The sequence below is a fragment of the Saprolegnia diclina genome (assembly GCF_000281045.1).
Source record: "Saprolegnia diclina VS20 unplaced genomic scaffold supercont1.23, whole genome shotgun sequence".
Classification (NCBI taxonomy): Eukaryota; Oomycota; class Saprolegniomycetes; order Saprolegniales; family Saprolegniaceae; genus Saprolegnia; species Saprolegnia diclina.
The window spans coordinates 174,995-187,831 of NW_008246090.1; the positions used below are offsets into that span (position 1 = coordinate 174,995).

Consider the following 12,837-nt stretch of genomic DNA (forward strand, 5'->3'; position numbering starts at 1 on the left):
GCGTCCACACCTCGGCGCTTGTATCGACGTCTGCCATGGCCAGTTGGTTTGTGCCTGCTGTTCGACTGACGTACAAGACACACATTCTCTCAAATGGAGGCAAAGTGATGGTAGTAGACACCTCGCTGGCCAATCAACGCTCCGCCGTCTGCTGTGTCGCCACGATCTGCACAGAAATGAGCCACAGACCCCTTGCGACCGAGAAGAGTGAGCGATCCACACATACAAGCACGTGCTGCTCATGGAGCTAGCGGCCATTGGAAGGGCTGGCCACTGGCACGAAAAGTCGCAAGAGGCCGCGCTGCAGGATTTTTGTCGACGTTGTGGGCGTGCGTTAGTGGTGTTCTCGAGTGCTACGACACAGCAACAATCCCTCGAGTGGTGCCAACGACGCCTCCCAATCCCAACGAGAAGACCCATTGTCAAAATGGCAGAATATACTGCAGAATACTTGTACTGCAAACTAGTAGTAGTAGTGAGGACTAGTACTAGTACTAGTAGTATGACCAAATTTCCCACTCTCATGCCACCGCACGATCGGGACGATGGGTCGACGACATGCATGACAAATATGTACACGCTGGACAACGTTGTCGCGGCGGTGGCGTCGTAGCGGTGCCGCTGTATCGGCATTGAGATTGTGTGGGCGTTCAGAAAGGCGCCAATCGTGTGCCGCATTGGATTGGACGAAAACCCCTTGGTTAATGGCCAATGAGATTTGACGCAATACCTTCGGGATCTTGGCCAAGCGACGATGACGTCGTACGCAGCATGGGAGAAGTACGATGTTGAGAAGGTCATGCAGCAGATGGAAGAGGAAGAGAAGAAGGAGCGCCAGCAGATCCAAGCGCAAGACTACGAGAAGAAGAAGGTACATGTCGTCGCGGACGCAGGCGACTCGGCCGAGGTACTGGCGACCAAGGCGGCGCTTGCGGCGCTCAAGGCCAAGAAGGCCGCTGCGCGCGCACCTCGTGCTGGGCCGTCGCCGCCCGCTTCCTTCAACCAAGTGCAAGAGCTCGAGCGACAGGCGTCGCTCCTGCAGCGCAAAAGCGTCGCGATCCAAACGGCCATGACGGCCCGAGGCAAAGCCGATGCGCTGCTCAAGAAGGGTCATGCGGCCGCCGCCATTGACGAGTACAAGCACGTTCTCAGCGCCATGGACGACCTCGATGGCATCATTCCGCAGCTGCAGCTCTCCGAAGAGGTTCTCGAGGCCAACAAACCAGTCGAGAAGGAGGCGTGCACGGACCACCACGACTGCTCGTGCCACGAGCCCGAGAAGTCCGCGCCGGTCGTCGTCCAGCCGCTGCCCAAGAGCAGCGATCTCAAGGGCATTGCGCACATGCTTCGTATCGACGCGCTTCTCGGCCTTGGCAAGTGCGAGCTCGAGCGCTGCCACTTTGGCGCTGCCTCGGAGCATCTCAAGCTCGCACTGCTCCAAGATGGCAACCACCTCGGTGCTTGGCGCCTCCGTGGCACCGCGTTCATGTCGATGGGTACGCTCTCTTCTCCGCGGCGTCAGCCGATCTTAAGTGTGCGTTTAGGGGCGACGTTGATCGGCATGTTGCATCTGAACAAGGTCGTGCTCTTGGTTCGATGACTTGTTGCTCTTCTTAGCGAGCTTGGTGCCATGACATGTCGTATCGGTAGGAAGGGTCCGACTCGGGCGATGGCAGCAAGCAGCTTGCCGAGGTCGAAGACGAACTCGTTCAGGATGTCGTCAGCGAAGGTCCGTGGAACTCTCCACCTCGCAACAAAGCGTCACCGTGGGTGGTAGACGAAGTGTATTCGGCAGCGATGCAGTACCTCCAGCGTCCGACGCACAAGGAGACGATCGAGCGCATGGTCTTGCTGCGTGAAGAAGCCGATGTGATCATGCTCGAGGGCTTCTACGCCTACTCAAACCAAAAGTACCAGGCCATTTTGGACACGCTCGAGGCGCTGCCGTGGTCGCACCCCGCGCTTCTTGACGTACGTTGTCCCTTCATGTACACGACATCGACCTTCTCTTTTTTAGCTTGGCTGCGCCTGCCACGCGAGTATTGCTGGCGGGCTCTTTGAGGTGAAGAAGCAGTTTCCGCTTGCGATTCGGCACTGCGAGGCTCTCTTGATGCACCAGCCTCTTCACACAGCGACGATATACCGTCTCGGGCAGTGCTATCGCCAGACAAGTCAGTTTGAACTCGCGGCCACGATGCTGCAACGGGCACTGGCGTCGCTCGACCCCGCGTCGCCGGGCCGACGGTTGGTGCTGGACGAGCTCGAACGCAATGCATTTGATCGATCGGAGCTCGACATCGAGTACATAAAGCGGGTCGAGGGCCAGAGCTCCGAGCCTTAACGTGCATTTGTATGCGTGACTGTCGCTCTTGAGCAAGTGCGATGGAGAAACATCAACAATGTTTTGACCATTTCCAAGTCCTTTCCCATGTAAAACCAGTTTCAGCAAATTGCTCATTTACGAGATTCTCGGGTCTAGCGCCGCAGTCCGAGTCCAAGGTTGGCTGTAGACCTTAGACGAGGTCGCAGAGCGATGCCGTAAGGTTACTACGGCCGATTCGGCTGCTCGCCTCGCCCGAGGATCTCTTCTTGTCGTGTGGAGGTAAAGCGATCGAGGCGTGGAGGTACGTACACTACCTTCCACTCGCATGGCTTCCATGTGGCCAGTATGTGCATCCGATGGCTATGCGCAGATGCAACACGCTTTGTCGTCCTAGCGTCTGGATAGCATTTTGCTATATGATAGCAAAGGACGCTGGCTACACTACCGGTAGTCTTCGTGGCGAGAATCTTCTCGATCAAAGTTGATCCACGCCTCGTCTGGCCGTCGTTCGACCACCGCTTCGCACTCGACGTCGCCTTCGTTGGTGGGCTGTTCGTCGTTGCCATCGGCGGGCTGTTCGTCGTCGTCTTTTGCGCCACGGTCCACACCGAGTGTGTTGACAACGTCGACGACGCCCTCCCGGTAGACGCAGCGACCGAGTGCAGTGACGATCGCAAGGACCCCTTCTTTTGTGAGAAGGTTGGCACAGAGGCCGGTCAACTTCAAGTGGCATGTCGCGTGCACGCTTTGGCTCAGCGCGATCGCGCCGTCGACACCAATCGCGTTCTTCTCGAGGCTCAAGGCGTTCAGATGACGCAAACGCGGTACTCAGGCAGAGATCCTTCAGCGACGGGCACTGAGGCACGACCTGCGCGAACTTCGTGGCGGTACAGTCGCCGAGCTCTTGGTGCATCAAATGAAAGGACTGCAGCGAGGGACAGTGCGGCAGCACGGACGCCACGGCGATGGCCGCGCTGTCATCGAGGCGATGCGACGTCAATCGAGCCAACGTGAGCTGCGGAAGCAGCAGCGCAAAATGCGTCACGCAAGCCCAACGAGAGCATGATATTGGACACCTCGCACGAGTGAAGCGAGCGCAAATGACCAAAGCTTCAAACAAAAGCGAGCGTCGCTTCAGGGAACGGGTTTACCATCACGTCGTTAAAGCTGAGAGCCACGGGTCGGAGGTGCGAGGACGCAATGGCCGAGGCAATCACAGGCAAGTACTCTTGATGAAGATCTACGAGATATGCCGAGACCAACTGCGACGCCAGCACTTGGATGGTCTTGAAAAAGCGCCGCGCGAGCGTCCCATCCTCGATCCGGGCTTCGACGAGGGTGCGGGACGCTGCGATGGCGATGCTCAGACGCGACGCGCGACATCCGTCATGCTACAGCACTGGACCTCGAGGATCTTGAGCGACCCGGTGCGCAGCCACGAGACCACTGCTGCGACGGCAGCCTCGGATCACTCGTTCTCGCCGTGTTCGATAATCGTGGCGTGTCGAATCGGCTTTGACGTGAGCGCTCGGAGGATGGAAAGAGGTTACAAGTAGCGCGATCGTTCAGCATCAAGGGGACCTCCTGTAGCGCCGGTAGCGTCCGAAGCAGCGTGGCCAAAGTGGTTTGGGACGTGAGAAGCCACTCGAGAGGGTCGAAGATGGCGATACCAAGGAGCTGGATTCGGTTAAAACACTGCGTCACAGCTGTCTCCGGCGTCGCGCACGGATAAGCGATGACATCGCGTGCAAGAGGACACCGAAGAGCTGTGATAAGTCGTCGAAAAAAAGATGCAAAAATGACAGAAAATTCAATCAATCGATGGAAGTTTGTTGATACCAGGTCCTAGTGATACACCATTAAATAGCTGAGAGGCGTGGAAAGAGGTTGTCTTGTTGGTTACTAAAAAAACAGGGTCGTACTTTGTGAAATCGGAAATTAGAAATACAAATCCCAAAAAAGTCATGCGCCATCCGGGAATCGAACCCGGGGCATCTCGATGGCAACGAGATATTTTACCACTAAACCAATAGCGCACCGTTACGACTCTTTCAGGAAATTAAAACCTATAATATTAAAAATTCACCCAAACACGCAAAAACCACGGCATTAGAATCTACCTTCGCTTTTTGCATAGTACTAGTACACCACAACACCCCACACAAACTCACACACGCCATTCCCCCATGCTTCTCACTTCGATTTTATTTTATTTTTGTAACCACCTCACATGACCTCGAATATTTCCACTATTTAAATATTTAAATGCTCGCCACCGCTATCATTCTTCTTGAATGATGCATCCATACGTCCGACTTCCACTCTTTTTGTCAGCTCCATGGGAGCCTCGCTAGTCATTTGACGTTGGAATTTTGAATAGAAATCATCCCTTGGCATCTCAAACGCAATAAAAATGACGCGCATAGCACTCGGAGCCTCTTCGAAGCGCAAAAAGGGTTGCAATGGGGATTGGGTACGTACGTCTCTTCGGGGAGCTTACCGGTACAATGGAGTGCGTCGGACCTCTCGGGGACTGAGGTACGACGGCGCCAAGTCGACGCCGGAAATATCGAGCATAGACTACAAGGCCGTGGCCATCCAGGCGCGCAGCTCGGGGTCCGTGATCTCGTACGGCAGCTGAAGGCGCGGCCAAAGCTGCACGAAGCAAGGGTGGAACGCATCGCCCACCGGGACCACGAGGCGCGGGGTGTGCACAGCGCTTGCGCAACGCGGCCAATGGCTTCGTGAGCCACTCGGCTGGGAGCGCCTGCAGGAGCGAGAGCATATCCTTGGACGCCTTGACGAGCATGGCCACACGCTTGATGAGCTCGGGCATGAGGTCCACTGTCGCTTTGGCTCGCTTGTCCATCGTCAAAAATGGTGTGATTCTAGTGTGGTTGAACGTGCCTGCCCACTTTCCCGGTTTTGATTGGTACAAATTCCGAATGCTCCACCACAAGCCATGACGTGGCACTACGAAACGCCTCGCCACAGCGACGCCAGCCCGCCCATCATCTCCGGCAGTGCTATCGCCAGACACGTCAGTTTGAACTAGCGGCCACGATGCTGCAACGTGCACTGATGTCGCTCGACGCCGCGTCGCCGGGCCGACGGTTGATACTGGAAGAGATCGAACGCAATGCATTTGATCGATCAGAGCTCGAGGACGAGTACATTAAGCAGGTCGGGGTTCCAAACCCCGAGTCTTAAAGAGCCTTTGTGTACTTGGCTGCGGATTCCGCTGGACGCACGCCCTTCATCGGACACGTGGCGTGGAAGTGCACCTCGACCTTGCAGTAGCGGCAGACTTCGGGACACGCCTTGGCTTCGTGGCCGCGCGTGTCGCAGTTGTAGCACTTTTTTGCCGGCTAAACATCATATACGATAACGCAAGGGTGTATGAGAACAGGAGGACGTACCCAGCCGGGGAGCACACCGGTCGCAACATCTTCAGCGACCTTGCGTTTGTGGGCCTCTCGGTTCTCCCGCTTGCGCTTCTGACCCTGCTCCTTCTGGCAGCGGAGGAGACGCTGGCGCTCCTTCTCGGCTTCGCTCATCGGCGCTCGGTCGAGCTGGCGGTTCGGGTCCGATTTGTGCGTCTCGAGGATCGTGTCGTGCACGAGGTTGAAGTAGTACAAGATCTCCGAGACGTCGTCGGTGGACGTCAGCGCCAAGTTGCGCGCGTGCATCGCCGCCGTGTACTCTTCGAGCATCAAGTAGACAGCTACGGCATCGCGTGAGCATATGCAGACAGGTAGGAAGCGTGTACCTTCGATCGTCGAGACACAACCGTCACCGCTCGAGTGGTAGCGCCAAAACTTGCTGTGGAGCGGCGGCTTGGCGAGCTTGACAGCGCGGAGGTGTGAGAGGCTCTTGTCGTTCAAGATTGCAGGGCCTTTCTGCCACGGACAGTCGATGAAGATGAGCGTCTCGAGCTGATCGAGGTCCTCGAGCTCGTCCAGCACAAGCGCGTCGTTGGACGGGTAGACGATGACGGCCTTGGATGGATCGTACACTGGCGATGCGCCGTCTTTGTATGGGAATGGGATGATGTGAATGTCATCAGGCGCTACGACCTTGCCCTGCGGCGCCGTGCTCTTCTTGATCTTGTCGTGGAAGATGACGTCGACGGTGACCGGGAGCTTGATGCGCGGAACGTCAACATCGGACGGCGCGCCAAGGCTGAGAAAGCACGTCGCGCAGTAGAACTTGCTACTCTTCTTGCAAGTCGGGCAGACCTCGCGCGTCCAGCCGGCCACTGCCGCCATGCTGCCAATTGAAACTGAACCATCCGGATCCGGGTCCTTACACTATTTACATCGCTGCTCGATGGCCTCGGCCAGCTCTCAGCAAGGCCTGCATCTTGCGACGATGTGTCAACGCAATTATGCTTTACCCAAGACGTGCCATACAACGTAGGTGCAGCATTGTGCCACAACGACGATCGAAGTGTCGTAACTCATGCATACCGCGCAAAGTTCAATTGTACACTAAACATACTTAACGGATATAGTCTGCAGAAAGGCCAGCCCAAGTGCAAACTCCATTTCGAAGCGGCAGCATGTCGGGCGAGAAGACCATCTACTTTGTGCGCCATGGCGAGTCGACCTTTAACGAGTGGCGAACGCGCAGCCTCTGGACCTTCTCGTGGATCTTTGTCAAGGACCCAATGATCATCGACGCTCCGCTGAGCCCGAAGGGCGAGCTGCAGGTGCGAGACTGCCTCGTCGAGCCCCGACTGAGCTGGGCACTAGGTACAGCAGCTCCATAACGAGATCCTGCAAAAGAAGCTCCACGAATCCATTCAACTTGTACGGTTGAAGGTATCTACATTGCTCTCAAGTTGGTCGTAGGTCATCACAAGCCCTCTGACGCGTGCGATTCAGACGGCGCTTGGCGGCTTTGAAGGCAGCAGCATTCCGTTCCAAGGTTCCATCGTCCTCGTGCTCAGCTAATTAATGGTTTGCTTGTGTAGTTCACGCGAGCTGCCGCGAGATGCTCGACACCGCCTGTGACATTGGTCGCCAGCCATCGGGTGGGCTTGCACTAGTCGGTTGTGTGGCAGAGTCTCACGCATGCCATAGAGTTGGCAGAGGCATTCATGGGAAAATGCGTTGACTTTACGAGTCTGCGCGATTATTGGTGGCTGCCGACACCTCCGGCGACACCAATGCCGACGCCGACGACGCCCAAGGACGTAGCGCCGCTTCGCGAGACGTCGACGGAAGTTAATCGCCGCATTTTGGAGCTGCTGCGTCATCTGAACGAGCTGCCTGAGATGCACATTGCCGTCGTGTGCCACAGTAGCTTCATCAAGCGTGCGACCAAGGCCTCTCGGAAGCTCGCCAACTGCGAGATGCACGCGATTTCACTGCGGGAATTGCAGCGTCTCCATGCCCCATCGGCGTAGTCCATCGTATCAAGAGAACACGAGTGCTGGCGTACACGACACCACAGCGTACTATCCGACGCCACTGCAGTAGTATCCGCATGGCTAAAGCTGCAAGTATATCACTGAGCCGCCGCGGCGGAGTTGCAGTTGGAAGCAGTGGTGGTTTCTATGGATGAGAAAATGATATTCCGTGCGTACCGGTGCGATACCATAACATTAGCATGTCTACGCTAGTCGTTTTTCTAAAGTAGCTACTATTGTGTTAGCCTTATGAATACCCTGGCTTGATGCCGTTGACGCATGAAAGGTTGTCGCCAAACGATTTCACATCCGGATATCGTGATCCGGATACGCACATGCAGCACAGCGGAGTGATGGTACAGACCAGCATTCTCGGCTGGTGTACCGTGGGCGTCCTTTCTCCACCATTCCCGGAACCTCGCGATGCTGCTGCGAACGCTTCAGCGCGCCTCGACCGTGCGTCTGGCGTCTACTGCACCGCTGCGCCCGAGCCTCGCCAGCGCGCAGACGACCGTGCGCTACATCTTCTCGTCGTCGGCGACGAAGAAGGACCCGTACAACCTGCTCAACGTGCCTCGGACCGCGACGGCCAAGGACATCAAGCTCGCCTACTTTCGCGAAGCTAAAAAGTGCCATCCCGATCTCAACCCAAACGACAAGCAAGCGGCCAACAAGTTTCGCGGCCTCACTGAAGCGTACGAGATCCTGAGCGACCCGACACGGCGCGCCGAGCTCGACAGCGCCGGCAGTTCGTCGCGCTTTTGGCAGCAGACGTCGTCGCCGCCGCCACCGCACCATGAAGAAGAGGTCTTTAGCTCCGTGCTGGGCGATGCGACGATCGTCAAGGACGCATTCCAGCTGTATGTGCGTGATCTCCACGGCGAGTTTGTGTTTGCGCGCGAGTCGGCGGCGCGCGGCGAGTGGCGCAACGTGTGGCAGGTAGTCGTCGAGCGCAAGGGCCTCGTCTTTGGCGTGCTCATGCCCATTGCGCTCTTCGTGCGCTTCCCGGCGGTCATCCCGTGGATCGGCCGCGGCCTCGTGCTCGGTGGCGAGCTCCTCATAGGGGCACTCGCCTACTCGCCGGCGTTGCGGCGGGCTTCGGGCTGGCTCTGGCGGCGCATCGTCCAGCTCTCGCGCGACCGCAAGGCGCGCAAGCCCACGCCGCGGCAGTCGCGCCGACGCAAATCTTAGATACTCGTATTCCCATGACTCTATATCGTATACCATTTTTCGCGTTTGCAATCGAGGATTGGTGGAGCGGCGGGTGCGCCCGGTCAAGCATTCGCCAATGAGCAATTGAAGACAGGCCTGCCGGTCGTGGCCACAGCGTCGCCGCGACTCCCAGGCACCGACCCCGATGAATGTCAGCGACCGTGAAGAGCGCCCACGAGCACCAACTAGCTGCCGGTTCCTCTCGTGCCAACGAGCGCGCACAAGCTTGTGTGCGCCCATGTGCCAAAGAGGTCCCGCACGAACGACTGCGTGATGAAGAGACTTAGAATGAGAGTATTTTATGTAACATAGACGTGAATGGTCATCTACTGTAGATGCTTCAGAATAAGCTTCGGGAGGCCATCGTAGTTGACGGGAGTGACCTCGTCCCATAGCGTCTTGCCGTCGAGCATGCGCTGGGTCGCCGAGGCCATATCCACGATCTTTGTTGTCGTGGCGGTAGGCCCTCTCACGCAGTCGCCGAAGCGAGTACGTAGGCTCGACGCGCTGGACGCCACGTCTTTTCCGTCCAAGAGCTTGAAGTTAGCGAACAACGCCACTTCCAGCTTCTCGGCCACGGCGAGGACGTGGGACTTCCACTTGGTGTAAGCTGCCATATCGACGTCACGGTCGACTGGGGCCGAGATACGAAAGGGAACTTGAGCTACGAGCTCGATAATGGCCAACGAACTCTTGAGGTTGCTCATCTGTGGATTGGTAAGGTCCACCTTGGATCTCGCGCGTCCAGGGTTCTTCGGTAAACCACTTGTAGACAAAGGTTTTGGGCGTAATCTTGTTGTAGGTGTCGAGCCAATGCATCGGTGTCGCTGCGAGTGGTGCGATCGCAGCTGGTGGGCTCTCCACGAGTGCCGGTGCCAGTGGCGGCTGCGAGCCACCAGACGACAACTGTTGCTGTTGCAGCATGACCTGCGTGAAGCGCTCGAAACTAGCCTGCAGCACATCCAACTTCGCGTGCAGCTCGCGGAACTGCATCGGGATGTCGCACGTCTTGCATTCGTGTCGAGGGTGATCCGACTCGAACTTCTGGCGAATCGTGTCAGACGCCGCCTTCAGCTGCTCAAGCGAGCAGCGCGATTCATCGCACGCGCCCCGAACGACGCGTGCGAGGTCCGACGTTGGGCTCAGCTCGAGGAGGAACGGGAGGTGCATGAGCAAGGATGCGAAGAGAGCGTTGCACACGGCGTTGGGCACGTTGGAGCGCTCCTGTGTGCCGTTGAACCCGAGTGCGTTCTTGAAGACTCTGTGCTTGAAACGGAGCAGCGCCGCGTTGTCTTGCTCTGTGTGCGTGTCGGTCACTGGCTTCAACGACGGCGGAATCACCGTCGCCTCGGGGTCCCAACCGGAGAGACACTTGGCGATTTTTTTATCGTCCTGTAGGGTGGTTCCTATTTCGTAGTACAAGACACGAGGTGCAAACGTGGACATTAGCGGTTGGCGTACCAATGTATGCAAATGCTTTGCTCAGAGAGTCCATCGGCCAATGGCCGCGCGTGCAAATCCATTGCATGTTGATATTGTGCGAGGAACTGGCACACGCCGCAGAGCCTCGACAAACCGAGTGCAACTGCAGGCCGGGTGTGAGACCGACAGAGTCCAGCTCGTCAACAACCCCTAATGTGTGGTTACATGAGACACCGATTTGCGAGTCGAAGTAGCACCGCTTCCCTTGTACTCGCGCTCGAGGTCCTTCAGTTGGGCGTTGAGTAGCTGGGCCATCGATGGTCTCTTTCTGTCGGCCTGGATCTTGGCCCTGGCCGCTTTTGCCTCTGCGCCGGCATCATCGGGCTCGTCGTCGTCAAACTCCGGTGTCTCTCCAAGGTCGTCCGCGATGCCCTCGATGGAAGCCTCGAGCTGGGATATAGCCCCAACGTCCTCCATGTCCTAGTGCACATGGTATAGCGACTAGAACGCATTTTCCAAGAGGTGGCGTACGCGAGTCGAAGACCCTTGGTCGCGGACGAGCTCGATAACAAGTGGGCTCGGCTCGGATGTAACGAGCAGGACAGCGAGAGCCACAAATGGGCATAGCAACGGATCAGTCTTATGTGGAACAAGCGCAACTCCTTGCAGCGACGACGTCTTCAGTCGGGCAAAGTTGACAAACAGATCGCCACCGGGCACGATCGAGAGCTAGCCAGACTTGAAAGTGGTACTGCGATCCTACATACAACGATGTAGGACCTGTTGCCGCGTTAGCCAGCACGAATCAATAGCACGCCCAAGCATGTGCCACATGATGGTGAGAGTGCACGCCACGTGAATCGACTTTTTGTCGCCTAAGTCCTCACAGTGATACACATGTTCAAGATCGTCAGATTATACCTCTCTTGTGTAGCATGCTGCCGAGAATGTTGACGTCTTGGACGGTCATGGCAGGCGCTTGCTGCTGGAAGAGTTGCTTCTGGCCTGCTCGGTCCGTAAACTTGTGTCTTAAGAAACTACGAATCTTCGTGCACCGCGCCGAGTTCCTGAGGCTCGTTGCGCTGAAGTCCTGTATCATGCGGTTCTTGATCTACAAACATGGACGCTCAACAGTGGTTTAGAGAGCTAACATTTAGACCTGCGAGAGATAGTTGTCTGCAGTGCCCAACGAGAGCACGCCCTCGCTGTTCTTCGACCGCTTGGACGTGCGGTTGTAGAGGAACACGACAAAGTTGTGAAGAATCGTGTAGATGTTGCGGCGTGGGAGCGCACTGCTCTCGACCTCTGCCGCTCTGGTCTTCTTCCAGTCCTCTCGCACAGTGTCCCAAGTGTAGTTGGCCTCGGTCATAAAGGCGTCGAAAATCGCCTCCGCGGAACGTCTTTGGCCTAGTCAATGCGAGTTTATTACGTCCCGGCGAGTGAGGACATCGTACCGCGTGTGCCGGGGGGCACGCCGACGTCGTCAACCTCTTCTCCGATTTCTCCGTCAGAACCAAGGGACTCGGCCACTGGCAGTAGGAACCCTGGAGACTCGACGTCCTACAGCCCCTCTTGAACAACACAGCACTTGGACGCAGCCCCTCTTGAACAACACAGCACTTGGACGCAGGCGGTACGCGCACCTGGTTTGACACTTGTCTAGCGGCATTGCTCGTCGTCGCTTTGGCAGCCGACCTGGGCGCTGCCCTAGCTGTCCTGATCCGCTTCACCAGCCTCCTTGGTGGGTCAGCGTCGTCTTCGTCCGCGCCCTCCGCCCGCTGCTTTCGCTTTGCCTCCACCATTGTTATTGTGGTCTGCGATGTTTCGAAAGATCTCGTGGCTCCTCAGAAGGTCGATCTGTCAGGTGACAACACGGACAGGGGGTCCCCATTGTTCTGGTCGTGACCAGTTGGACTCCGGGATAATCAAGCAACATCCCTGAGTCTGGTTTCGTCCACGAGCAAGAACCGAACACCATGATCCCCCCATGCGCCAGCAACCCAGATCCTCCCTCAAGGTTTCCATTAGGTTTAGGTCTAGTTTGCTGTAAGCTTGGATAATCATCAGTTCTCATTTCTTCTCGTCCTGCGCAGCCACATCCGGTGGTGGACAGAATAAAACTAGTTTTTCAACGGAAGAAACGAAAAACGCTCAAGATGTCATCCCCCAGCACGCCAAAGTCGACCGCCGGTCGCATTTTTTCGCCGATCGTCGAGGCCTCGCCGATCGCCGACCCAAGCTCTGCTCCAAGCGGCCTTCCCACTTTGCCGGACTCGCCGGCCAACGTGCGCCGCGACTCGGACGCAAGCGTATCCCGTTTCTTCAACTGAAAAAACTAGTTTTAATCCGTCCACCACCGAATGTGGCTGCGCAGGACGAGAAGAAGTGACAACTGATGATTATCCAAGCTTACTGCAAACTAGACCTAATGAACGCGCGTTTGCTCAAATCCAAGCTACAGAACTAC

At 56.8% G+C, this 12,837-nt stretch overlaps 6 protein-coding genes and 1 non-coding gene across 7 annotated transcripts; 3 read left to right on the plus strand and 4 right to left on the minus strand.

The window, feature by feature from the left end:
* Positions 1 to 731: 731 nt before the first annotated feature.
* Positions 732 to 2,463, plus strand: SDRG_07820 (hypothetical protein). Its single transcript, XM_008613677.1, has 5 exons — positions 732 to 1,496; positions 1,545 to 1,591; positions 1,651 to 1,729; positions 1,778 to 1,971; positions 2,018 to 2,463. Exons 1-5 carry the CDS (start codon positions 755 to 757, stop codon positions 2,339 to 2,341), a joined length of 1,386 nt encoding a protein of 461 aa, XP_008611899.1. The 5' UTR covers positions 732 to 754; the 3' UTR covers positions 2,342 to 2,463.
* Positions 2,464 to 4,288: 1,825 nt separating this feature from the next.
* SDRG_07821 lies at positions 4,289 to 4,359 on the minus strand. The gene has a single exon. It is a non-coding gene; the product is annotated as a tRNA-Gly (tRNA).
* Positions 4,360 to 4,903: 544 nt separating this feature from the next.
* On the minus strand, positions 4,904 to 5,192 carry SDRG_07822 (hypothetical protein; the record flags this gene model as incomplete). Its single annotated transcript, XM_008613678.1, has 2 exons — positions 4,904 to 4,978; positions 5,001 to 5,192. The coding sequence occupies 2 exons, from the start codon at positions 5,190 to 5,192 to the stop codon at positions 4,904 to 4,906; spliced, it is 267 nt and encodes an 88-aa protein (XP_008611900.1).
* Positions 5,193 to 5,467: 275 nt separating this feature from the next.
* On the minus strand, positions 5,468 to 6,596 carry SDRG_07823 (hypothetical protein). The gene is made up of 3 exons (XM_008613679.1): positions 6,093 to 6,596; positions 5,743 to 6,047; positions 5,468 to 5,691 (listed from the first exon to the last, which is right to left on the minus strand). The coding sequence occupies exons 1-3, from the start codon at positions 6,589 to 6,591 to the stop codon at positions 5,530 to 5,532; spliced, it is 966 nt and encodes a 321-aa protein (XP_008611901.1). The 5' UTR covers positions 6,592 to 6,596; the 3' UTR covers positions 5,468 to 5,529.
* Positions 6,597 to 6,847: 251 nt separating this feature from the next.
* Positions 6,848 to 7,941, plus strand: SDRG_07824 (hypothetical protein). Its single transcript, XM_008613680.1, has 5 exons — positions 6,848 to 7,034; positions 7,078 to 7,134; positions 7,177 to 7,252; positions 7,299 to 7,358; positions 7,408 to 7,941. Exons 1-5 carry the CDS (start codon positions 6,885 to 6,887, stop codon positions 7,731 to 7,733), a joined length of 669 nt encoding a protein of 222 aa, XP_008611902.1. The 5' UTR covers positions 6,848 to 6,884; the 3' UTR covers positions 7,734 to 7,941.
* A 166-nt stretch (positions 7,942 to 8,107) lies between these two features.
* Positions 8,108 to 8,975, plus strand: SDRG_07825 (hypothetical protein). The gene has a single exon (XM_008613681.1). It carries the CDS (start codon positions 8,160 to 8,162, stop codon positions 8,925 to 8,927), a length of 768 nt encoding a protein of 255 aa, XP_008611903.1. The 5' UTR covers positions 8,108 to 8,159; the 3' UTR covers positions 8,928 to 8,975.
* Positions 8,976 to 9,222: 247 nt separating this feature from the next.
* Positions 9,223 to 12,188, minus strand: SDRG_07826 (hypothetical protein). Its single transcript, XM_008613682.1, has 9 exons — positions 12,014 to 12,188; positions 11,825 to 11,930; positions 11,530 to 11,777; positions 11,292 to 11,481; positions 11,151 to 11,245; positions 10,902 to 11,099; positions 10,628 to 10,850; positions 10,410 to 10,580; positions 9,223 to 10,354 (listed from the first exon to the last, which is right to left on the minus strand). Exons 1-9 carry the CDS (start codon positions 12,170 to 12,172, stop codon positions 9,573 to 9,575), a joined length of 2,172 nt encoding a protein of 723 aa, XP_008611904.1. The 5' UTR covers positions 12,173 to 12,188; the 3' UTR covers positions 9,223 to 9,572.
* Positions 12,189 to 12,837: the final 649 nt, after the last annotated feature.